This window comes from Podarcis bocagei (assembly GCF_964188305.1).
Source record: "Podarcis bocagei genome assembly, chromosome: 9".
NCBI lineage: Eukaryota > Metazoa > Chordata > Lepidosauria > Squamata > Lacertidae > Podarcis > Podarcis bocagei.
This window is the reverse complement of record NC_138134.1, coordinates 55835305-55862829: the sequence shown is the minus strand read 5'-3', so window position 1 is coordinate 55862829 and position 27525 is coordinate 55835305. Positions and strand designations below refer to the sequence as shown.

Here is a 27525-nt window from a genome sequence, read left to right as displayed (position 1 = left end):
CAAATTGCTCTTTCTATACTCAAGATCGCTTAAATGTGTTTCTGGTCTTCAGGAACACTACTCATATATTTAAAGAGGTGCAAATTTCAAAAGCAAAAAGAGACAAATTTATTTGTGATTCACTTTATGTGCTAAAATCAGTTATCTGTTTTGTTGTTTTGTTTAGTAGCTATAATCACATTCCTAAAGCATGATGCTTTATTTATTTATTTACCGGATTTATGTAACGCCTTTCTGCCAAGGCACCCAGGCTGGTGGACAATGTACACTATATAAAATGAAAAGTGACAGAATTTTCTCATAACAGCTGATCAAATGTGTGTTCCCTGGCCTGGCTTCCCTTGCTTCTGCCTTCCCTCCGAGCATGTAGTCTCCCAGGGAAGGCGGAAAAGCAGTGCTTATATTTCTGAATGTATAAAAACACACTCAGGTTATATAATCCCATTTAAAAATCCAAGGTTGTGAATAGGCAGCATAACAACACATGAAAATCCAAGACTTCACTTACTTTTATAATTGAAAAAAAAAGCTTTTATATCATTGGATTAAAAATCCCTATTTAAGAATTTGTGTCATGTTGGAAGAAAGTCCCATTGAATTTCAAAGGGGCTTTCTCTCAAATAAGTGAACTTAAAACAGAGAGCCTTATTTTATAAGCAGGAAATGTGAAAGAAGCAAGGAAAGCTTATCTCTCTCCATCAAGATGCTATCTTCAAGACTATTACCAAACACTTTGGTGGTTTCACATACATATGCAAAGCACCTGTGGTAGGCCAGGTTCATCTAAAGAGGACTGCAGCATGGACCAGGAGGTGGGGTCAACCAAAGTCCATATATGTTATGGTTACCAGATTTTTTTCAATGAATCCGGGGACACTTTCCTTTTTTTAAGCTGAGTAGCAACAGGGAGTCAATAGTGGGGATGGTGAGACAAAAGACCCTGGGGCCCAAGCACACATGCAAAGCCCTTCTTTCGCACGCTGTGAAACATAAATGTGCAGAGATTTTTAAAAACTAGGCAACAGCGTGCCACCCATGACTCCCAAGCTTCCCCGGATCTCCTGCCCCCTTCCTCCTTTGTTTTGATTGATCGGGGGAGGCTTGGGAGTCACAGGCGGGCGGCTGTTGCCCAGTTTTTTTTAAAAAAAAAACTCTGCACATTTATGTTTCACAGGGTGCAAAAGAAGGACTTTGTACCTTGCCTGGCAGAGAAACCACGCACCTTGCAACATCCTAGGCAACACCCACTCGACTGTGACTCTTGAGCCTCCCCCGATCTGTCAAAACAAAGGGGGAAGGGGGCAGGAGATCTGTACCACCGGACGTCCCTGGTTCCCCTTTGGCAGTGGCGGCGGCAGCAGCAGCGAGGCTGGCTCCAGGCTGCTGAGGCTGCCGCTGCCACATTTCCCGGGGACAGATTTGCAAATCTGGGGACATTCCGGGGAAGGAATTTGCCTGGGGACAGATTTGCAAATCCGGGGACTGGGGATGTCTGGTAACCCTAATATATGTGTTCTCCTTCACTGGATTTAGGTTGCAGCACGTGCTTTGCAGATGGCAGAAAACCCAGTAAGTCAAACAAACACTTTAGTTACACATCGTGAACAATCATAAAGAACAAGTGAGTAATGTGTCCTTTGTCTATAATGTGAGAACAGGAGGAAAAAAGATAACCTGAAACTATTTTGGGGGTAAACAAATCTAAGGCCCAATACGCCACAGTTGCTATTCATGCTTGCTACTATCGTTGTATTGCAACAGTACCCAAATGTTTCCATATGGTGGACTGATTTTTCCAATGAATGGGCTCTGGTGGCTTGAAGGAAGCTTCTGCCACATTTGCTGTAATTTTGCTGTGCCCAAATCTACCTATCTCTGCTCTTCCCTCTGCAAGGCAGAGCTTGAGCCAAAATCCCCCAGCTTTAAATAAGGATATGAATTAGTGAAAAGGCCACTGAACAAGTGTTGTATGTTGAGAAGGAAGGATCTATGAGATGCAACAGGAGGTTCTCAGATTCATTGTACTATTTATCCGGAGGAAGGGGAACCAATGGCCTTTGAGATATTGCTGGATTACAACCCTCATCCGCGTTAGCCAGCATGGCTAATGTTAAAGTATGATGGGAGTTGTAACTCAACAACAATGGAGGGCCCCACCCCTTTCTTAATCGTACAAAAACCCTATTGGGGTAAATTCTGACAAACAGAAGCTCCAGTTATAACCAAGCGATTCTCATTACTATTAACTGTCGTAGGAAAATAATAACAGTCTTCACAGGATCTACTGACTGCAAAACAACCTGATTTTACTTAGATATGACTAGTCATATTCCAAAGTTGAACCACTGGTCTCGTGTAAGGCTTGTTCACTCTTAATAGTATATATGTGTGGCCTGTTACATATGAAGAATGGGATACCAATGGACAAGATGGGCTTTGTTCCTCTTCTTGCCACTGTTGCTGCTGCTCATTTCTCTACCATAAAAGTGAATTTCCGGGGCTGTTGGCAAAGTGTGATTTGGTTTCTCTGATCTCTCCTTTTAATCACAGATTAAATTGGATGTATCTCAAAGCCCTTCGGCCACATGTGAGGTGCACTGGGGAGGGGTTCGAATACAGGAAGGGAAGCCAGAAAGAGACGCCACCAGAAAAAAGTCAGCATATTACTTTCTGTTCTGTTCTAAAACATTCTAACGCTGAATTGCTAGAATGGGGTTGGTGGTAAGAGCATTCTTTTAGATGGAATGAGCTTTCCTCCATTGTCTGTTCAGGCTTCTAGCCTCTAAGTGTGTAGGATGTTGGGTTGGTAACAGCATCTTTTCAGCCACTAGTTTGGAAAGGCTTTCTTCTTGCCATTCTGTGTTGTGACTTAGCAGTTTTATATTGTTTTGCTTGCTTATTGATTTATGGCTTTTTATTGTACTCTGCTGTATATTCTGTTTTAATGTGCTGTTCACTGCATGGGGGGCTTTTTTGGCTGAAATGTAGTATACAAACAAATGTAGTAATAATAATAACCTGCTTCCAGTATTCATGTATACTGTTCTGCTTCAAAATGTAAAAGACAAAACCCAAAACAAGATAAAAAAATAATATTGAAAAACCATTTGATGTTTAAAACATGTTAATAACTGAGAATGTATTTAGGATGATACTTGGTACATTTAACATATTCATCATTTTTACCAGTTTTCAAAAGCACTTTCTGACTCATTCATGATAACCATAGATGATCCAATAGTATATCAGTTGTACTTACAGGAGGTCCTACGAAAAGAAAAGACAAGGAAAGAAAGACAAATATATGTAAGTTTATGAAAACTTGAAAGGTATTCATATAGAGTGTCCATATAGATATTTTTTTTATGAAAGTAGTCTCACCCAGCATTAAAGATTATTATTTTGCTGCAAGTGCCAAGCCATCTCATGTACAAAATACCTTGTGTTCACAAGTACATCTCTGTCTACAGAATTTTTCTTAAACATACAGTTCTGCAACCCTTGTAGTCTGACTCATAGGAACTCCCTCCCTTTCCCCTCTTGGATTTAACCTCAGCACCAAGGCAGAATTGCTTGAATCTACAGTTACTCCTTCTACTTTTCCTAAGACAGGCAAACTTTCTTTTATAATCAATTCCTTTCAAGGCCTACTTATAAAATGTTCCCCATTAAAAATGTCACACTTTATGAAGCAATATTAGCACATTTTTCCAATTATTTACACTCAAAAGCTTTTTGTACAAATGTTCTAGAGAACATTATCAGAGGTCTGCAAATCACATCTAATATTTCTTTCAGGCTTATTAAGAGGAGCAGCTGTAGCCATCAAATCAATGACTTTTCATTAGCTTTTATACTTCCCCTTTTCTTCCGACTCAAGTATGTTGCAAAGGGGGCACATAATAGCAACAGCTGTCCTTGAAGTTTGCTTTAAATATAGTCAGACTTTCATTTTTAACAATGTGATTTTATTGTGTAGTTAACTAAAGTAATTTCTTGTTGTTAAATGATCCTAAAGAGAATTTTAAACTTACAAGGTATTTTTCTAACAGAAAGCAAATTAGTTTCATTTGTTAATAATGTCATGTGTTTATGACATTTAAAGGCTCCAAGGACTACTGAAATGCTATGCCAAATCACAGTGGTTTCATTTGATTTATGAGGATGAGCTGCCTAGGGCTCACACGCTTGTCCTCTTGTGGTATGGTTGTCAGTAAGCTGTTGAAAGCTTTGATTTCCATTTTAGATGTAGCTGCAGTTTAATATCATCTGAAGCCTAAACTGCAGATATAGGTTGTTGAAAGAAGCCAGCTTCATAAACTATGGTTTGAAGTTAGCTTGTTGCAACAAACAATGGTGAAACCCTTTGTATAGAAAAAATTAAAAATAAGTTTGCTATATCTGTGTTATATATTTGTTACACTTGTTTTGTTTTAATACACGTGTTACTGTTTTTACATTTTTTAAGTCTCTTTGGGGGGAAATACTATAAAAATTGCTTTTCATATATGAAACAGTATCAGCAAGCATGCCTTCACAAAATGAACCAGGTGAAAACACACACGCCAGAAGAATTACTTTTAAATCTGAAACATACCAATCTCTCCTCTTCTTCCTCGCTTGCCTCGTTTACCAGGAGGACCTGAAAAGCAAACAGTTCCCGATTTGTAATTGAGGAGTGCAATTAAAGTGGGCTAGTACATGCATGAAGTCAACGTGACACCCAAGCATGGGATCAGTGACATCACGATTCAACCACAAATGCCTCCTAATGGTCTTTCAAGAAAATAGTCTTCCTTGTCCCATCCTCAGCAGAAATGCCACAGAATTCATTGGCACCAATTATTTCATGCCATTTTAAAGCTTGGCTCGCCTAGCACATCTAGTGCTATGCATGTTTACTGGGAGGTATGCCGTGCTCATTCCTTGGCAAGTGTGTAATGGATTGCAGCCTTAAACAATAACAACAAAACTGTGAATGCCTCAATGGTTTAAATAACAACAAAAATGTCCAGCACATGTATAACATACTAGTAACAATGAAAAAGTCTTGTTTGCAGCAGTAGTTAGTCAAAACTAGGGTTGCCATATGTCCAGAATTTCCTGGACACACTCAGGATTCAGCTGTTGCACACTGTTTGGGCGGAAATCGCAAAAATACCCTGAAAAATCTGGACACATATGGCAACCCATGTCAGACTAATTCCAGAAAGATAGCTCAAAAACATCATAATTCTTTTGAGATTTTGCAATTTATTTATTTTTTAAAAAAATGCTCAACAACTTTGTGGAAAAAGCTCAACAACTTAGTCAATACAGAGTAACTCAGAACACCTGAAATAAAACAGCCTTTGCTTGTTGCCTTACATGAAATCCAGAGCCATGATGCCATTATTAAGGCCTCTCCCAGTTACCTGCACTGCACATTTCAAACATTAAAGGGAGCAGAAGCAGAACTTCTGAATTTCTGATAATTCCTCAGACAGACTGTCATCAAAGATATGCATTATATTTTAACCTTTGAAATAAAGCAGGAATGAGGAACCTGTAGCCCTCCATAATGTTGTTGGACTCCCAACTCCCACCAGCCCTAATCAAAGTGGCCAATTATCAAGGATGATGGAAGTTGCAGTCTAGGGACATCTGCAGGGCTGGCTGGATTTTTCTGCACATTCTGGATGTGGCTGTGTGTTGGAATAGACAAATGTTGGAGGGAAAAACCTCAAATGTTTCAAATCCTAGGCAAAAGTTGTAACACACTGAGGTCGGTTTCAGATTACCAGTAAAGATGGGCAGCATCTTAAACATTTTCTTCTTTTTGTAATATATATTTTCATGGCCGCTTGATGTAGCCAGGAACAGTAGTCCTAAGCTCATCTCAGCTGCCATGCCATCCCAAAATATAATGCTTGAAGAACACTAAGTCGTAATGTAGCACCATTCCAGATGCATTGAAGAGAAAGAAAGGTGGCAGTTCCCGGTCTCCTTTAGACTTATAGACTTGCTTGCCTATATCCTGCTGGACAGTGTTCTGGGACAATACAGTTGATGAAAACTTGTTTTCATAAATTAATCCCTAAATATTTAATTAACGTGCCATCACTAATAATATCAGAAATGTGGTTGTAGGATAGATTGGCTGTTGTTAGTATTACTCCACCATGCAAAAGGAGAAGAGCTGGCAAATTGCATTTGTGTCTGAGCATCAAGGGATAATGTATAAAGCCGTATTTCCTCTCCCTTTTAATGCATTTCCAGGAGAAGCAGAGGGAAATGCTGAATTTTGGGCCAGCTTGTGCAAGATATTCAAGTACAGCATTCTGCAGAATCTCTGGCATAGAAAAGGCAATTGTTTGTTTTCTCCCTATCCATTTGTTCTAGCTATTAGCTTGGGAAAGGATCCTGCAGCAGAATTCCATGCCTTCCTTTCTACATGCAGAATAGGGATCCTCGTGTACAGTACCACACGTATTCCTGGTCCAATATAAAAGTCACCAATTAATATCAAAACAATTAATTAATGTTTAAGTACAGAGAGTAAAATCTGTGCCACGTAATACCTTACCAACTCAAAGCACTTTAGAAACAACCTCTTGTTTTAAATGTCACTTTCAGTTTTAAAGCCTCTGAGAAAGTAATGTGACTTCGCGGTGGAACAAACTGGTGTCATGAAGATTAATGAAACCAAATAATACACAGAAAAAAACAGTGTACAGTAGTTCAACTTGATGGCTACTTATAAAGCATTCAATGATTTAAGTAGAACAGCAAGATCTGGTGGTATTTTCCTGCTTCTCTAGAGAGGTATTTTAAACAAGTTGTTGTTGAGGATAGCATTAATCAATTTAATTTCAGAAACTGTGTTGGTTTATATTTCAATCCCTTGCTATCATGAACTGTCTGAACAAGTTACAGGATCTGTTAAATCTCAGCTTTAAATATAACCAGCAAAATAAAGCAGATAAAGGTAAAATCTACATTTTTAAAATATATGTATACTGCTTTTTCAACCAAGCTATTGATTACAGTATAATGACAAGCCAGTCTAATTATATGCACTAAGAGTCCACCCAGACATGACGTTCCCCTATCACTAATAGAACAGGGTTTTGATGGCTTTCAACAAAAATAAAATAGGAAATCAAGGAAGCGGTTGGCACAAAAATATATCAATCTCATACAGATCATGGAGTTTACTTGTCATATTGCAAAACTCACTGGGCTCTGGTCCAAATACAGACTTTGGGCCCCCCCTAATATTCACTTCAAAAGAAAAGATGACTGTTACAAGGTCCCTGAATTCTTGTTTGGCTCAGATTAAAATTTGAGCTGTGCAAGAACGTGTTTGTAACCACTCAGCTCTCAAACTCCCTGTCATGGGTTGGCCAGGGCAGGACCATGCAGATGGATAGCTTGTTGGAGAGTAATGGGGAGGGCTCCAGTGGGATAGGCTGGGGGTTCTTCCAGACACAGGGGGGCCTGATAGTAAGGATTCTAAGCAGGGGTCAAGTGGGGTGCAGCCTTTCCCTCAGCCTTTTCTCTCACCTCACCTGAACCCACAGCAGGTGCTGTGAGCCCCACCTCCCTCTTCTTCACAGCTGCTGGAGCCTATCTCTGACTACTTCATAGTGCCTCTTGTGCCACCCATACTAGAGTTATCAGATGCTGGGTCTAACCTTGCTTCTGCAGAGGGGACAGAGACACCCCTTCCATTACCTCAGTCCTGGAGAAACCACAGGAGATGTGAGAATATGCAGCCGATCCCACTTTCAAGGTGGAGTGCCAGGTTGCTAGCTAAGGTGTAGATGCACTAAGCTGAGCCCAGTCCATTCCTTTATACAGGATAGCAAGGAATGTTTCAAGTGTCAGACCAATGTCTAAGCTTTGATTAGTTAGATCACCTGCCTTTGTATAACTGTGCCTTGGATTAACTATGTGCATGGCCTGCTGCACCTAAGACCAGACCAGCACTTTGCATATGTATTGCACCAACCTAAAACATTTGCAATAAAAGCTTTGCAGGGAAAATGTTATTTGAGTTATTGTTCTTCAGCAACTGGGAATAAGGACACTCCCTTTTTCTTCCCAAACCCCAATCCAGGCATAGACCTGGCATGGACTACTGCAGCATTAGTGCCTTAGCCAGGGGAAGAAAGAAGCATGGCTTCTGGTTTTATCTTGTTTCTCTTGACTCTGGTGCGCTAGTAATATGCCAGTGATGCCGGTGAGAAGGACCTCGGTTGCTCTTGGGAAATGTTTTTACAGGGGCAACTGCTCAGGTTTGGATATGTGCTAGTTCATAATGGTCACTCCATTGAAGAGGTAAACATTACCAGACCCCTGAGAATAGTTCCTGGCTTGGGAGTAACAGTGCAACTATGCACAGAAAAAAGATTTGATCTCCCTATCATGCTAGTACCACAGCATGCTTGTACCATAGCTACTACCACTGTGACTTTGGGGGTTGAAAATTAAATGCAATATTTCAGTTTAAAAATAAAATACCTCCACTTGCTATCCAAGTGAATTCAGTGGGGGCCAAGGCCAAAACTAGAATTCATAATTGGAAATAAATCTCATGCTAGCATCCTGCAATTCTCTGATGATGATGATGATTAAAAAAATAAACCTTGTCAGTTTGCATTTCTTGGTACAGAAAGTATTGATCTGATATGTAAAGATATTTCCTATTATAATTGATTCAAGAGGGTTCTGGAAGCTTCTCTGTGTGATACAAGCTGGTGCAAGCTGGAAGTTTCTAGCTGACAAGCAAGTTTATATTCTGCCTAGAAACAAGCAGAAGGTTCCTGATGTTTGGGTTATTCCTTCAGAGAAACAGCAGGTTTGAACTAGTTCTGTTACCTCTTTCACTCAAGGTCATTGTGTCCTATAAAACAGGCCATAAGGAGCCTGAGTTTCACTTTTTACCTCTCTTTCCTTCTGGTGTGGTGTTCTGTATGTAGTATGCTTAGTGTTAAGGTTTTAGTCTTTCATAAATTATTGGAAATTAAGTCTGCTGCAACTGGATTTCTTATGGACAGTGCCAATCCTAATGTACATTGTAAAGCTCTGCTGGATGAAATATTAATTGCCTCTGGTCTGGGTTTTTTTTGTTTTTTGTTTTGGAGAAACCTGCAATGTGTTTATTTTATTCTGCTGACTATACATTGGAATCTGCTCTGGCTCAATATGAGCAGAATTCATGACAACCCTTACAAGTCCTACTGTTGGGGGGGGGGGGCGGAGAAAATCTTCTTAAGTAGAGATGTTACATTTTGTTTTAGCTAGCACGGAATAGAGGAACCTCATATATTCAGCTTGGCAAACACAGAAATAGCTGCTGTCACTTACTTGATAGACATGACTGAAGGACAGCTGAAATAAGCCCGCAGAGTCATTCTATACTAGCATGGAATGAAAGCCTTCTTGTAGTTTCAGTTTGCCATTCCAATGCATTACTACTTTGTCATAGCAAATGTTTTCCTTATCAAGACACAAAAACATGCTGTAAAAAGACAACACAAACAATCACATTTGCATCTTTACAAACACGCTTAATTGAGTTGCACTGATAATAAGAAATTTAAAGGCAAATTTCCCAGAGGAACTTAAAGGATAATATTAATATTATATTAAAATATATTCTTTTGTGTCCTTTCTAAGGGTACAGTTCTAAACACAGGTACTTTTAAGTCAGAAGGTTCCAGGTCATAGAATCATAGACTTGTAGAACTGGAAGGGACCTTACGGGTCATCTAGTCCAATCTCTTGCAATGCAGGAATCTCAGCTAAAGCATCCATGACGGATGGCCATCCGAACTCTGCTTAAAAGCCTCCAATGAAGGAGAGTCCACAACCTCCCGAGGGAGACCATTCCACTGTCAAACAGCTCTTACTGTCAGAAAATTCCTCCTAATGTTAGGCAGAATCTCTTTCTTGTAATTTATATCCATTGGTTCAAGTCCTACTCTCCAGAGCAAGGGAAAACAAGCTTGCTCCATACTCCATGTCAGTCCTTAAGATATTGACATTGTGTACTTAGACTTTCAAAAGGCTTTTCATAAAGTTCCTCATGAAAGACTTAAGCTTAGTAAGACTCAAGAAAGGAACTTGGAAGTCATGGAAAAAGAAAAGGAAGTAGAGAGTAGAAATAAATGGACAGTTCTCCCAGTGGAAGGTTGGAGAAAGTGAAGTCCCCCCAAGGATTTGTATTGGGACCTGTGTTTTTAAACTTGTTCATAAATTAGTGATCCCTATATCAGTGTTTCCCAACCGGTGTTCCGCGGCACACTAGTGTGCCGCGAGATGTTGCCTGGTGTGCCGCGAGATGTTGCCTGGAGGGAGGCGGGCGAGTCCAAAAAAGGTTGGGAAACACTGACTTAAGTTTCTCTTTCAAAAAGGAAACGTGGGTTAAAGCGCCGCCGCCGCCCCCCACTCACTTTCCTGCTCTGGCTTCCCTAACAGTTTTCTGAGTTGCGTCACTGGATCCAGCCCCCTTTTCCACAGGTGACACGGGGCTGGAGGGAGGGAAAGAGGGCTTTACGTCGCGCACAAAGGCAGCCTTCTAGAAGCGCTCTGGGCCGGCGCCGTTTCGCCGAAGGCGCCGGAGGACCCCCACCCTCAGCTCCTTCAGAAAGGAAGCCCCGCCCCTCGGCTCCCTACGAGGCCAGCCGCTGCACGCACGTGCCGGCTCGTCATCAGCTCCGTCTGTTTCCAACCCCCCTGCTCGCCTTCGCGCGAGCTCAGTCGGGTCCCTCAGCCGAAGAAGCGGAGCCTCTCTTTGCCGCCTCTTCCTTCTTCCCCGGGTCTCACTCCGGTTTGGGGCCTCCCCCGCCGCCGCCGGCCACCTCGGCCCCGCCGCCGCCCCCTCCTCTGCCCGCTATCGCCGCCACCACCACAACAGCCGCCGCCGCCTCAGCTGGGCCCATGCCTGCCGGGAGCGGCGGCGGCAGCAGCAGCAGCGCCCCAGCGCCCTTCCCTCACGGCGGCGACCCGGCCCTGAACGAGCAGGAGAAGGAGCTCAAGCGGCGCCTCAAGCGGCTCTACCCGACCGTGGCCGAGCAGGAGACGCCGCTGCCGCGCTCCTGGAGCCCGAAGGACAAATTCAGCTACATCGGCCTCTCGCAGAACAACCTGCGCGTCCACTACAAAGGTAGAGGGACGGAGGGAGGGCGAGGCCGAGGCCACCGCCATCCCCAGGCCCCCTCCGCCTCTTCCTCTGAAAGGCAGGCTGAGAAACTCCCAGGGAAGCTCTGAACGTCTCCCCCAAAACCGTCGGGAGGCTTCGGTTGTTGCCTTTCTCCGCCGAGGTCGGTGGACCCCGAGCCTAGGCTTCCTTCCCGCACCCCGCTTTCCGAAGACCGCACACCAGTTGGGCCAGTACATATTCCCCTCCCGTGACTGGAGCGGAATAGCCCTTTCTCTTCTTCCCCAACCCTTGTCGTTGGAGGAGTCCCTCAGTCCCTCGCTTTGCTGCCTCCTCCCCCCCACCCCCAAAGCTTGGAGGTTCCCCGGCAAGGGGGAGGGAAAAAAATTGAAACTTTCACTTTCGTGCGTCCCTCCCGGCGTGACGCTGCGCGCTGACGTCACGGGGTTGTAATGGTGGTGTGCCTCGAGATTTTTTTCATCAAACAAGTGTGCCTTTGCCCAAAAAAGGTTGGGAAACACTGCCCTATATGATCCAATGATCCCTACATTCTGAACAAAATGCTTGTTTAACCTGGAGGTAGGCTGTATGAATTCTGTATTGCTTTGTAACGATTTGTTGGGTCTCTGGACCGTAATAAAGATTGATGAGTTAGGGGTGAGCAATGAGGTAGCCAAATTTGTTGATGATGCCAAATTGCTCAGAGTGGTTAAGACAATATGTGACTGTGAAGAGCCTCAAAAGGAGCTGTCCAAACTAAGTGAATGGGCAGTAAAATGGCAACACACACACACACACACACACGTGTGTGTGTGTGTGTGTGTGTGTGTGTGTGTGTGTGTACGTACGCATAATACCCAGTGTATGGCATCAGTGAAAAAGGCATGTTCCAGCTAGGATAACTGGAAAGGAATATAAACTAATAATGGTGTTATGCATGATTAGCTTTTCAGCATGGTATGATGCATGACTAGCTGTGGCAGAATGCAGATGCACATTCATATGGGCAAGAAAACAACATCCCACGCTTACAAATGCAGCAAGTGGCTCAAGAATGGAAGCCTGCTTCAGCACATAGATCTCTTTATCAACACCAGAGGAAGGAGGTTAGAGGCATTTCTACCTCTGCTTTGATTTTCACTGTGACTTTGCTTGAGTTTCTCGACATCTTTGGTCGAGAAACTTACAAAGCATTTTCCTCTGGGGGAAAATTCAGTTAATAATAGTCTTCTTTACAAATGATTCAAAGTACACCTACACAGTTGGAAAAAAATGAAAACTCTTTGTCAGATGCTTCTGAATACCTGTTTCTGGAAACCACAAGAGTGCTCTTGTGAGTCCTGCTTGCTGGTTTCCCAAAAGCATCTGGGTGGCCACTGTGAGAACAGGATGCTGAATTAGACAGGCCACTGGCCTGATCCAGGAAGCACTTCTTATATGCTTATGCTTTCTCCTGCATGAGCCTGCCTGCCTACTGTGGCCATCACCTGATGACTTACTTCATGCCCAGTCCAATCCATTCCAAATAACTTTATTGCACTAGCTATTGGACATGACAAATCTGAATCAAAAATAAATACAAGCAAAAGGGATGCTGCGCCACAAATAGTAGTCTCTATTCAGATCTCTGCATCTCCCTTACAGTTCACTGCTGTATTGTCCAGGGTCTTCTTTCTGATCTTTTTGGCTGCCAAAGCAAAAAGGGCAACTTTTTAAGAGTCACTAGAATGTTTACATTGCTAAGAAGCCATAGTACCTTCTCTAACAGCAAGAGACATCTTTCCTGTATGGACAGCAGGGTGAGAAATTGCGTCTTAGGTCCAATGTGTAGTGGGCAATATAGTAAATGGTGCAAGATGTCTTCCACTGGCAGTTGCCCACATATACAGAGTCTGTCTTCATACAGTACTCTGCTGTATCATCCATAGCTTGAAAACGCAGGTCAGTAAAAGCAAATCTTAGTGAGGCTGGCCTACTCCATGTCTTGTTGCCATCTGAGACTCAGTTGGCTCAGATATGGAATGTTGACTTCTTGTCATGGAACTCTTGCTAGAGAGACCTGATTGGCTCCTGTGGCTTTCAACGGAGCCACAAGACATTTTGCCAAGTATTTAGCTTGATGTCACTTTATCTTTGATATGTGGCTAGGTTTTTATCTGCTTTTGTTTTCAACTCTCTCTGCTATGTATTGTTGTAATTTTAAGGCAGCCCTGTTTAGGGAAGTTTTTAATATTTAATGCTGCATTGTTTTTAACACTCGATTGGAAGCCACCCAGAGTGGCTGGGGAAACTCAGCCAGAATGGGCGGGGTATAAATAAATTATTGTTGTTGTTGTTGTTGTAATTATATCTGCTATGATTGTAAGCTGCCTTGAAATGTCTTTATGGGCTGAAAGGTGTGGTACAAATGTTTTTACGTAAATAAATAAATCCACACATAAATATATATTATTTCTGTGCTGGTCGGTACATTCTTGCTGAATGGTCTTTGGTATCCGAAGGCTGTATTTGTATTGTTTTGTTCAAATGCAACAGCTACAAACATGAATATATGTAGTGTCCCATAATTAATTATTTTAATATCACTCTTCCTTACTAACTTAAAACAGCACATTTATTTATTTGCTGTATCTAATAACTAATGTCCAGCTAATGTCCATTACTTTGTAAAGCTGATGTGTCTCTTCTTACAGTAAACTTGATATTCTGGCTTTATTTTTAAGCCAAGACTGACAAGACTTTTGTGATGACGGTGACAATTTAAAATGGCCACTGAACTTAGCGGTTTCTCATTTCAGTGACAGTGAAACCCAATACTTTAAGATTAAAGGCGGCACTTAGTAAGTCAGGCACACTGGCACTACAATAATCTCAGACAAACCCACACAGGCAGGCCATCCATTTAAGCATAAGACTCTCTACCAAAGCCAACCCAAGCCAGGCATATTGCTTTCAAAGTTTTGTACAAGTATCCCCCTCCCATATCTATCATAATAAATATATCATTTGAAGAGGAGCTTAGTGACAGCTGCAGAAGTGAGTTAAAAAAAAGAAAAAATAAACATCAGTGGCATTCATACATTCATTAATCCTCTTGTTGCATAACAGCCACGAACCAAGTTGCACATTTGTTTGCAAGGAACAAATAACTAAGACAGACAGGAGTATGTCAAAGCCTTAAAAACAAAAGTGTGTGACTTTTTGTTATAGTCCTCATTCAGAAAAGGTGGAGGAACTATTTGGGATTGGTACTACATCAGTAAATAAAAACCAAACAATTCAACCTTTTCTGTGATAAATAAAGCAACAGCCAGATGAGAGGAAGAATTCCCCCTGCCCCACTTGATGTAAAAGAGAAGTCTGCAATAGCAGAATAGTATTTCATGTTTTGTTTATAATTCGAATACATGAAGTGATTCAGACTGTGTCAAAAAACCATCTGTGGTCTGGCTCTTCTTTTTCAAACCACCTTATTCTTAATGCCATCGTTTAAAAAAAAAAAAAAAAGCCTGTCACCTGCATTCAGGGCAGCATCTTTTGGTAGCCTAACCAGCAACTTTGTTAAATATATCTCTTTATTTACACAGACATATACCACTTGGGTAAAGAAACACTAGAATAATTATTCTACCCGACTCTTAACTATCAAAATACAATTTGAACAAAAAGCATATTAAGTCCAAGGCCAGGATTGGGCAGGTATAGCTGGGCATTTGCCAATAACCATATCCCTGAAGGGACCCACTGAAAAGAAGACTTTTCAGAGCTTCTCAAATTTTCTGATTAGAAAGCACTATTGCACTGTAAGTAAAAGAGAGGTTATTCTGAAGTTCGCAACACAATTTAAAGCTTACATTCAGCTATCAAATATATCTGTGTAACGTATTAGTGCCAAGGAATCAAGCAAAAAGTCATTTTAAAGGAAGTATGAAAACTTTGTTTTATTTGTTTCTGCCAATCTGCCTGCCAGTAAAGGAAGATAATATTTCATCTTTACTCAGTCTAGCTGCCATAACTGTAGACTAACAACAGACATCTCTTGACTATGAATAATTTGACAAAGTCTACATATAAATATTAAACAGGGCAGATCAGAAGCCTATAGAATGTCATTCATTAAGTCCACACACCCCTCCGAGAACAATAGCCACCTATTGATACATCTGTTGTATGGTCAGGTGTTTTATGAATGAAGCCATCTTAGAACGGAACCAGGCAACTTGTAAAAATACATGAGGGATTTCGCCAAGTATATAATAATCAGCTGCGTTGAAAGCTGTACAATGATTAAGTGCTTTAGGATGAGGATAGATGCCTAGACAAAAGAAGTAAATGTAAGAAAGCCATTCATAACCTTCACAGGCAGAGTCTATACTCCCTAGAGCTTTAGCATAATGAATACAGGGTATTTTGATAGAGCATCATACAGAGATTTATGCATTGCCCACTGAAGAAATATCAGGAATGGATGGGAAAGATGTGGGAGAGGAACACTTAGACCTTGGTTGTTCTTGGAACATTGCTGCTGAAAGAAGCCCAGGATTCTTCCACAGCTGCTCTTTCATATACCTTTACTCCATAACTGCATACTTAATAGCTTCAACAGAACTTCTTGTTGCCACTCTAGGTATACTCATTGCCATTAATGCTCCTGATTTAGGCTTCCAACTACATTTAACTTAAATAAATCCTCATCCTCCTTTGAGATTTTTTTTTATAAAAAAAGAATAACGAAGTTCTTTCTTTACACTAATCTGTTTCAGAACAAAAACATAGACTAACTTTTACAGAAAAACAGAGCTAGTTGCATAAGTGCTTTTAGCATTAGATAATGTCTATAAAAATACATTTCCCCCTTTTCAGATGTATTTTTAATTATGTCAGCAGGTTTTTCACCATCCGCCACTGACAAGAGCCCTTTTCACACCTTCAAAAATCATGTGGGATCAACGTGTAAAGGAGAAGTATGAGCTTGCCTGATCGCCCTGTTCTTGGTATCCATATGTTGACTGGCAGGTAAAAACAGAACTCCCTTATACAGTTGGTTCATAACCAGGAACCATGAAAAACACAAGGCCTTGATCAAGCAGACTGCATTCATATCTAAGTTGTATGCACATAAACTCAGTTCAACATATGGAGCTTGGGCAGTCATAGTCTTATTCACTTTTCCACATGTTGAACCCCGTTCATCTGCTTCTGCTATCCACCCTATGGTCTTTCTTCTTTTGCCCTTCTTTCAAACAGTGTGTAAGCCACTACAACACTGCCCAGCCCACACAGATGCTCTGCCCATGCTCTTACCATCCTTCATGGCAGAGATCAGAGGATCATAGTGACAAATTCGACCTCCACTCACTGTTGTAGAGTTACAGGTGCACAGATTCTTTGTGGCATGTGATGTGTGTGTATTTCTCCATTATGCAAGGGCTGCATTTTCTGGAGAGAAAAGTTGGGGAAGAGGTACTAAAGGCAAAGAGAGAGATGGTCAAAAAATACAGCAGGTCCCAGGAACAGGGAGAGAGAAGACGGGTAACAGCATGCAGCAGGATATGCAGGAAAAGCTAATGAGGGCTGAGGGTCTCTTATGTATTTATTTCATTTATATACTGCTAGTCTTCTGCAGTGGAACTCAAGGCAGCATACAAAGGCTTTCCAGCTGGTCTTCAATCCTGGCATGGGTAAGACCCAAGCCTACTCAGCTCTAGCAAGGTTGCTGCAATCAGGTGCCTTCAATCCATCTCCTAGGATTGTGCTAGCATTTGTGCTAGCATCACTAATATTTAATTTAAAACCTTGGAAAGGAGCAGTGGTGACCTGGGAATTAACGTAGAGCAAGTTTTGTGGGCAATGTTCTGGTGCATCTAAGGCAGGCATCCCCAAACTCGGCCCTCCAGATGTTTTGGGACTACAACTTCCATCATCCCTAGCTAACAGGACCAGTGGTCAGGGATGATGGGAACTGTAGTCCCAAAACATCTGAAGGGCCGAGTTTGGGGATGCCATCTAAGGCCTTACACTGGGAATATGATGTCATCTCTGCAGTGTGATCTGAATCAGAATAGAGTAGTCCACAAAGAACAGAAGGTAGCTGAGTATTATCTTCTTGTATTTGATACAGCAGCCTCCTGTGACTTAGTGATATGACAGAGGGATCCATTCTCCTCTTCTTCTCCAATAGTTTTGTGTTCCCATTAACTTTGTCTTAAGTCTCTTAATTCCACACAAAAAAAGGGAAAGCAAGCTTTTTTAAAAAAAGTATGTTGAGAGAGTGTTTGTTCCCAACCACAGTTCAATGCAGCAGAGAAATATCAAATCATATTATTACTTATGCTTTCGGCACTACCTATTGATTACGTAAAATTGTTTTGTTGTTCTCATTACATGTGAAATGGCAAGTACTTGCTACCAAAAGGTCTCATCACTTCTGTAACTTGCAATCACTGCTTACTGCTGATTTTCTATTGCAGCACCAGCAGGTGATTAATGAGACTATTTCAAGTGCCTTAAATCTGGATGCTCAATCTCAGGACTAAGTTCTCACAATTCCACATGAGAGTCAATGTACTCTACAAAAAGTGTGCCCTGGCACCTAATTATGAGCCGTTATCTATTCTAGTCGCACAGCATGTGCTTATGATGTGTGTTGCTGAGGTTTCCCTCCTGCCTTTGAATATATGAATCTGATACATAAAAGGAAGCCCTCTGTCTACCACTTCTGTAGCCCCTGACTACATCCTAAAAAATAATAGTGGTGAACATACCTTTTGTGAACCAAAATGGTATTTTCTTCTCTTCAAGTGTTCATTTCTTCCCAGACTTCAAACTTTGAAAGAATGACTCAGTGGCTTCCTGAAATGGCCTATGTACTACAAAGTGCAACTCTCCACCTTAAAGTCACAATTAAGAGCAAGAATAACAGGAGAATAACTGTATTCATTCAGCAGCTCCAATGAAAGTTTCAAAAGATATGTACAGCCTCTGCTACCTTTCTTGTAGAATCCAGGATCGAGACAAAATTATACATTTATTCCACCAACATCCCTATTCAGCGATACCCAATTTGCACACACTGGTTATGAACTGGTTGAGGTCTTCACCTTTCATCCCTCCCCTTTATCATGTCCACACATTGCAAAATGAACAACAGTAATAGGTTGTTTTTTTTTTGTGTGTGTGTGTGTGTGTGGCTGCGAGCAAAATCAAGGCACAACCCCTGAAATGAAGTCAACAGATTAGCTGTTCATCTTCCCTGTGCACCTCAGAATAATTATTCAGCTCCTAAAGCAACATGTATTGACACACCTTTTCAAAAAGGTACGGGAAAAGTTCCACAAGAATTTCCCTGGCATTAACATAATGCCAAAAAACAACAACACACAAAACATATTCAAGCAGCAGAGGCTACTGGCACAGTTTGCTGCATTGTACTGGACAGCAGGGGAAGGAGGACTCAAGAATAGGCTTATCAGACAGTGAGTAATGGAACACCTGCTGCCACCTATAGTCTTTCTGAATCTGTGCTATACAGTTTCACCATTCACAGCACTGGGGCGTAAGTAATGCTCGAAGGCCAAATATGGGCCTGTCTGTCAACCACCCAGCGCTTGAACAAAATGTCCCATGTAGCTGATGATGCTGTGATATTCAGAAAATGTAAGAAACATAGTTGGAGTCCCATCCCCGAGCAATGGTTTTAGCAATTCATGCTGTGGCATTATCCCTCCTTTCTGTGAAACGCATTTTCATTACAACCGTGCCACATACCCTGAGTCAATATGGCTCTCAAGATTACACAACCCCCCTCCCCCCTCCTGTTGAATTTATTGCAGGCATGGAACGGAGAACCTGAAGCTCAAACACAAAACATGATGGCAGCAGACAAAAGTGCTCCAAGGCATCCAGACCTCACCCCTCCCAGCTAATACCAGCGTGATCAGCTGCCAGTCTCTAACCTACTGTACTAGTTACTGTCCACCTACTCAGATAATAGTTTGCACAGGTGCGAGATTTCTGTGCTCTTGCACGTTCCCAGCGGAGACAACAGGAGCTCTTCTCATCTGTCAAGCACAGGGTGGCTATTTCAGTTTCAGAAACTCTTTTGCCTTCCCTCCTCAACATCACGGACAAGGTCAAGACAAGTATTCCCCAATAAAACACAGAGGGCTTACAAGCCTTATGGCACAATGTAACTGAGATCATCCGGAGGGTTAAGTGTCTTCAGTTCTCATTAAAGAAAGGGTTGAGTTTCAGCCTATGAAGACCTGGACAGGTATTCTAGCTGCAGGGCCAGACACGCAAACCACAATTATGACCAGGTCATGTTGTCTCTGGTTACTTTTTTAAAATCCTTTTCACAACTGTATTTATTTATTTAAAACTATTGTTTAATATATTGCTGCCTGCAAATACTGTAAAAGCTATTTGGGTGCTGTAATACTACTTTATTCTTGTATGGTAAGAGGGAGGGAGAAATGGGCTGACTAAGATGACTAATTTTCTGCATATTAGAATCAACTATTTTAATAATAATAATAATAATAAATAAATAAATTCAAATAGACACCAGTGCAACTTTTCATTCGTACAAATGGTAAGTAGGCAAGAGATCTTTCCCCAAGTAAATAATTCTTCCTTATAGGTAAGATGCACAAATTACCAAAGCATAAAGTTAGAAACCAGTCCCTACCCCACTCCAGTGGTTTGCTGCCATGGGAGGTCACACTAAGTATTTATTTGCATCAATCTGCACAGCAACTTATGCACTAAGTACAAACAACGAGCAGATTATGGATTGCATCCAATGAAGTCATCCTGTTAGCACATGAACTTCTGTCTGTGCAATTTGCACAGAACACTATAGTTTCAACCAGGTATTATTATAAAGACTTTTAATTGTAAAAAAGAAGAAGCTTTTTTATCCATGATTGATTAGGCAAACTTTTTCCAGAGACTCACGTGAGGAACTGAATCAAATTGGTGAATCAATGCACTTCTGTATTTTTTAATATATATTTGTCAGTTAGATATTTTGAAACCAACAACAATCAGTAGTGGATTTATAGATTGTCTAAGCCCTTCTTGTTCATCTGCCAAAACAGATTTCTCTTTTAACCAGTCAGTTTATTATGAAGGTGCTTTACAAACTATCAGGATGAGAACTTGCTGGATCAACTTTAGAACCTTTTCTTAAATGTGAGGGAAATTACAACAATACAATCCAAGCATCAGATACTATACCTGTTGAATCAATAAAAGTAAATACAACTGCCAATAGAAAAGCCCATCAGCTAATATTAAATTTCAAAAATTCTGGTGGTATGAAATTTATACCTTTATTTATTATTTAGCTGGAGGAGAACATTCTTAACTGCAGTAACTGACATGGGAGGCCACTGGGATAGATTTTCTGGAATATCTCATGTTTGGTTAACCTTAACATCAGCATCCGTAGATAATGATTGATTAAAGGCACAGTTTTGAGCAGGAAATTTACCAAATTTTTAAAACCAGGTCTACACAAATGTGTCTAGGATTGCAGGCTTAAGTATTTTAACCACAAACTCAATAATGATTTACAAGCATGTGGTTTAATTACCGGTACTAGCATCAAGTGATTAAAAGAGTTCAGATATTTCGATTACAGCATTTTACAACTGACTATATCTACATATACTGAAAAACTCCCCCCCGCCAAACATTTGCAAACAAGTGACAGATATCTGATAGAGATCTGATAAGGACATGGAGGTGGATCCCATGAAGAAGAAGAAAATACTGTGGTTAGATGTGAAATACTTTTATTTCTTTTTTTTTTTAAATGATGCAGCTCCTGCAGAAATGTGAAAGAAACAACCATGTTTCAACAACCCCCTTCTCTCACACATTTTTGTATGGACAAAGAAAGCATTTTATGGTTTACCAGGAGCTTGAGTTCTAAAGAAGAAAATGGGGTGCCACCCTTCAAAAGAACTACTTTATTATTTCAAAGTTCACAATTGTGCATTATTTATTGCTCAGCAGTTTAAAGAAATATTGTTTTGCCACTTCCGTTTAAAACACTGACGTCTCTTTTTAAGCCCGACAGCTATTCCCTTGAGAAATTTGTTATTTCAGGAAAAGATCATCATTCAGACTTATGTAAGAATGGTAACATTGGGTGACAGCTAAAGAAATCTGTTCCTTTGGTGCAGAATTCTTCAATGCTTTGTTGCTTTCCAAAGCTGAATTTCTCTCTCATTAAATTCACCAGAGACGGTGCTAATGATAACCATTACTTGAGGTTGTGTGTGTGTGTGTGTGTGTGTGTGTGTGTGTATGGTACCCAAGGTTGAATGGTACCCTTTCCAGACCCCAGTAACCAATTTCACTATGTGTTCTAGTTTCTTAGTCTCAAATAGTTGGGGGTTGGGGAACCAACCAACCCCATTGTAACTCTCCTTAATACCTTACAAAGAAATAAATTTCTAAAAGCTTTTACCCATAGATGCAAAGCTTTCAGCAACAAATTTGTTTATAGCATTCAACTCTGTACTGCATTTTCTGCATACAACTTTGCTAAACCATATTTGACATCTCTCCACCCCATGCTCTTAGAGGAACCAATTCTAGTCTTCAATAGGCAGGGACATCCAGGGCAGGGTAGACAATTAGCCATGTCCATTAATTTCAATGGGGCTACTCATCAGCCCCAGCCAGCATAACCAATGGCCAGGGATGATGATGGAAGCTTTAGCCCAACCTTAGCCCTCACCTCAGCAGTTCCTCCTGAATCCTCAGGCCATTCCCTTCGGCTGACGATCAGAGCTGTGTACACCACACAGATTGTCAAGCGTCCTCTAAATGGAACTGCTTCCCTAAGGTGCACTGGATAAGGCTGGCCCACTGCCAGTGATGACATTAGCTTCAACTGCCAAGCCAGTCAGCAACTGTACATAGAAGGAAAAGAAGGGGTGCACCATCTTGTCCTTTGCCTCTGGCAACAAACTGTCTTAAACCAGTCTGCTCTTATCTTTAAAAGGCTGGTGTGTGTGTGAATTGACACACAGTAGGATTTCCAAGGACATGCCACAAAGCTTTCATATATCTCATATTAGAACAACATAACCATCTGCAAACAGCTGATAAGTAGGTCAGGTGTATTTCTGGTGTTTGTTTTTTAAAAGTGTCTTAATACATATTGAAGAAAGGCTAGCTCTCACAATAAAAATTGTGCCAAATTAGACAACCCTTAAATATCCTTCAATATTTGGGATTTGTGTCTGACCACTATTGGAATCAATGGATTATAGCTGGCCAAGTCAGAACAGATCCATCGAAATCAATGGATTTAAGTTTGTCATGTCCATTGATTTCAATGTAGCTTTTCATCAGCCCCAGCCAGCAAGACCAATCAGGGATGATGGAAGTTGTAGTCAAACAACATATGGAAGGCCACAGGTTATACACACACAAACACAAATTATGCCTAAGAAAAGTTGGTCATGGAATCAACTAGAAGGGAGGCAACCTTGCACTGAATTCAAAGTCTGAGTTATAAGTGAACTGAACTGTAACCAAATTATTATCAAATTCAATACATATTTAAGTAGGCAATTGCCAGGAAAATCCTATACATTCAACATTTGACTTAAAAAACAACAACAAATTCCAGTCAGAATTTGCAACAAGTGTTTTCCATAGTGTTTTCCCCTGTTTTCCCTAACATAATGTCACAATGTATGGTTGCACAAGTTTTGTTTAAACTAAAGCAAAAGGTCCGGATAACTGAATTAAACAAAACTTGATACATTCCCTAGTTCATCTTGCTTTATCTCCCCTGCAATCTTTCCCTTTAACTAACTGAACTTTTGTTCTTTATAACATAGTTGCTGTTATTGAAGCTACTGTATGGAACTACTAAAAGCTGATAGTCTTTTTAAATTAATAAAAATTGTGCTCTAATGAATTGTAATGTGACTTGTGGTTTTGTCAAATAAAGTTTGCCATGCCTGGTGAATAGCTAAAAACAAACAAACAAACAAACAAACAAACAAAAACAACAACAACAAACAGTGTTTCTCAAAAATAACAAGGAAAAGGAATTTCAGAGGGAGAGTGAAATGGGTTCAGTCTCTCCATAACGATTAGAGGTTACTTAAAACTGCAATAATATAATGTCAAGGTAGAATATGTACCACAGGTCAGAAAACAAACCATCACCTCCAAGGAGATGCAAGTGTGGTTAACAAGGAAGCTATAAAAGGCAAGAAAGCTTCCTTCAGAAATTGGAAGTCTTGCACTAATTGAGGGCTGTGGGAGACAAAACACAAAATCTGGCACAACAAATGCAAACTGAAGCAAGGGAAGCACACACAAAAGTATTTGAGGAGTATATTACTAAAGACATTCAGACTAACAAGAAAAATGAAAATACACCAGAAGCAGCAAAAAGAGCCAGGAGGCAACCAGAGTCTTAGATGAAAAGGAGTGAAACATGTGCTAGAGGAGGAGGAGTCTGCAGAGAAACTGAACGAATTACTGGCATTCCCCCCACTTCTTCGTGTTAAGCGCACATGACTGCATATATGTGTGGTGCTGAGAAATCAATCAATCCATCCATTCAACCCGGAAATGGTGTGGTTGAGGAGTAAGTGATACTTACAAGCCAAGACACATGCTGGGACATTAAATACGCAGGAGGGAAATGTTCAAATAAAAGCTTTGGTTGCTTGGGTCATTTCTGTTGTTGGTAATCTGTCTTAGTTAATGTGCTGTATATAACACTGGAGAATTAGCCTTTTATGATTAGGGAGTAATCTACTCAAAATGACTAAAACATGTACATTGTTGAAGACATGTCACAGATTCTGCTGTATGCTGGCAGTATGTACCAGTTAGGCATCTCCTGCTAGAGACCAGCTGAACTCTGCACTTTAATGGAATTTAAGCTGTCTAATTGGATGTGGGACTGCAGCCCAGGATATTAGCAGCTCTGCCGATATTATTCTCTCTTCTAGCTGGTTTGTAAATGGAAGAATCTGATCTTGTTCCAAAGGGAGCATGGTTTAGCAGTACTGGCGTAGATACAGCAAATGCTAGGGATGTGCAATCACTTCAGCAGAAACTCAAACCAAGAATTAAAGCAGTTTGATTAAAAAAAGATTTAGGGGGTAATCTGAATCAGAGAGTCATTGGAGGCATCCCAAACTGAATCTGAGTCATCCCAAAGTTGCATTAGTGATTCAGAGATGAACAGAGACACAATAAGTATGTAGAAATTGATACTCGCTGCCACCCCACCCCCCAGCAATGCTCTCCATAAAAGAAAAATGCTAGGGAGGAGAAAGGGCGAAAAGAGAGGAGGAGGCGGTGCTGTTTTGTGACCGACAACTGTAGCTTTTAACCAAGGGCTATCATTTTCACTTCCAATCACCGTGATTTGGGGAGGGATGTAGAAAGCGGGAAAATGTCAACAGAAAACCAGAACAAAAAAACTATTTTTTCTTTTCTTTTTTAAAAGCACAATGACTTGACCCTTTCACCAACCCCCTTTGAAAGTGACTTATCCAGGGGTACTTCTATCTTTGGTCATTTTCATGGTCATTGTTGCCACAGGCAGGTTGGTATGGGTGTAAATTGTCTTTCAGAAAAACACCTGATTCCAAACAATTCAAAACTTTGTGTCAGTACTAACAACTTTAAATTGATTCTGGGAAGTTATGGTTAATAAACGCAGCTGTGACAGAAAGCTCGACTAGACCAGAGTATGGTGATGCAGTGCTTTAGAATTTCACCAGAGTGCTGGGCTATAACCTCACTCTGATGGGCTGCAGGTACAGCTAGCCAGAGGGATGGGAAGTCAGCACTTTGGGAGGGAAAAAGGAGGAGCATTGGAGAGTTGATAGTGTTTGGGTTCTTGATGTTCAGCTGGAGAGGAGCACTGGCGGAGGAACAGGGGTGGGGAGCGCACCGCCCCCAGCGGCATGATCCCAGTGGGGTGCCATTGTGGCTCCTTCCCCCCCCCCCGCGCTGGGCGCCATGCCCCCACAGACAGTGCGCCACACACCCAGGACGTATGCCACGCCCCTGCGGGCAGCACACCATGCCCTGCAGGCAGCGTGTCATGCCCCCCAGGACGCGCGCTAGCCATGCCCCTGCCTGCTCTCCCGCCCGCCAGAGCTTGAAACTCCGCCACGGATAGGAGTATATCTCCTGAGCTGTGTGTGTAAGATCCACTCTGAGAAAAATATCTGTAGCCAGAAAAGGAAGTCTCTGAGCTCAGTCCGAAAGGCAGAGATTAGTGTCTTTTTAGGAGTACAGTGGTACCTCAGGTTACATACGCTTCAGGTTACAGACTCCGCTAACCCAGAAATAGTACCTCGGGTTAAGAACTTTGCTTCAGGATGAGAACAGAAATCGTGCTCCGGCAGCGCGGCGGCAGCAGGAGGCCCCATTAGCTAAAGTGGTGCTTCAGGTGAAGAACAGTTTCAGGTTAAGAACGGACCTCTGGAACGAATTACGGTAAGTACTTCACCCGAGGTACCACTGTATACAGAAATGGGGGAAAACTGGGATGCTGAATTAGGGACAGGTGAAGTGGAGTTGTGAGGGATCACTTTACTTGGGTCTCCATTCAGTAAGGAGGCGATAGAACTTCTAGAGACAGAAAAGAATCCCAAACCAATTGGAGGGCAGTGGTGATCTCCCGGGTTTGTTATACTACTAGAGGAGCTTCAGGAATGTGATTTATAGAAGGTTGGGAAATTGACACCTTGTTTAAGAACCCAAGTATTAAGACCTAAACATTTAAACTTAAGCAACGGAAGTGAAGTATCTGAAAAGCTGAGTGTTTACTATCTCTTTTGGAAGCTTTTAGCATCCACTAAATTTAATATATATATAAATAAGTTTACCTGCTTCTATCTCATGAGACATTCTTTGGTTTACCCGTTTTGTTCTCTTGCTCTCTCTCTTTTTTGTTTAATTTCCCTAAGTCTCCAAGTACCAGCTTTATTTAGAAAAAAAAAGAAAAGAAAAGAAAAGAAAAGAAAAGAAAAGAAAAGAAAAAAGTATTAGTTAAAAGCAGGCATGCCTTAGCAGCTGATACAGAATTGGTATAATATAATAAAACCACCTAGCTGCTGGAAACTGAATTTTGCACCAGCTGAAGTTTGTGGACTGTTTTTGAAGGCAGTGCTTCTTAAGAGGGCATTTGTTACGCACATAGACAATCTGAGGCTTGTGCATGGAGTTGTCCCAAAATATTTAATCTGGGTTAACAATTTTGCTACATGATTTCTTCCTCTAAGAAATGGCTCCTTTGACAGACTTGCTAGTGACCTAAGTACCCTATTTTTATGGTTCATCTGCTGTAATCGTTTTTATTCCAGAAAAGCACAAGCTTGCTATTGAGCAGTAATAGGGCTATGTTTTTGGAAGACAGAAAGCAAGAGCAAGGAACTAAGGTTGGAGGCAGAGAACAATTTCCAGAACAAATTATAATCCTGTGTGAAGATCGCCTGCGGCATCCAATACAAGGATCCAATCAAGAATGGATGATTGCCACATTAAATTTCACTACACGATGCAGGTTACAAGCATTGCTGCTTTCTCAAGCAATTATTGAAAGGTTATCAAAATTCCAGTGTTGATTCCTTTCACCTCTCCACCTTACATGTTTTATTATAAGCACTCTCATTGAGAGTAATAAATTGCTATTCCATGTTCATCTAAGGTGAATTCCACACAGCCATAATATCAGCTGAGGTAGCTCACAATAAAGCAGACAACTTTCAGTTTCAGAAAATTTAAAACTAACAAAATCAAAGATTATAAGAGTCTACTTTTAAGTTATAGCCTCTCTGTCCTGGTATGCAACAGTGACTCAGCCAAAAATGTTGAGGGGGGGAAACACTTTAATATGTAGTTTGAAAGAATATGCACATTCAAAAACATATTTTGAGATAAATAGTCATTATGTACACATATTTTAGTTATAGCTACTTTGTTTGAAGATGTTTCAGTTACAAAAGATAAACGTTTTATTAACCGATTTTATTTATTCTCTTTTTATTTATTCTCTTTTTGTAACCAGTTACAAGAGAGAAACATTGTATTAAGAATTCATTTCAAACATAACCCATATTTGCAAATTCTCGTTTTCAGAGTGATCAGATATCGAATTCACTGAAAGTATTGCACAAAGTGCATTATAAACCAGAAGACATATATAAGATAGAGGGGTTTTTTACACATACCGGCTTTTAGAGTCAACATATACCAGAAAAAAGGACAATTTTCTCCACTATACCACACTTAAAATTAGAGTACAAAGTGGCCCTAATTTGCACAAATATTTCTCACACTTTGGGAGGCCCACCTTAATAGGTGGTTTCTGG

General features: G+C 41.0%; 1 protein-coding gene across 1 annotated transcript in view; it reads right to left on the bottom strand.

The window, feature by feature from the left end:
* Nucleotides 1-27525, bottom strand: part of COL25A1 (collagen type XXV alpha 1 chain) — a 320962-nt gene that overhangs the window by 157627 nt on the left and 135810 nt on the right. The window contains exons 3-4 of the mRNA XM_081208237.1: nt 4598-4642; nt 3260-3267 (exon numbers count right to left, since the gene is read on the bottom strand). Coding sequence (XP_081064363.1) covers nt 3260-3267; nt 4598-4642 — 53 coding nt within the window. The remainder of the gene's footprint in view (nt 1-3259; nt 3268-4597; nt 4643-27525) is intronic.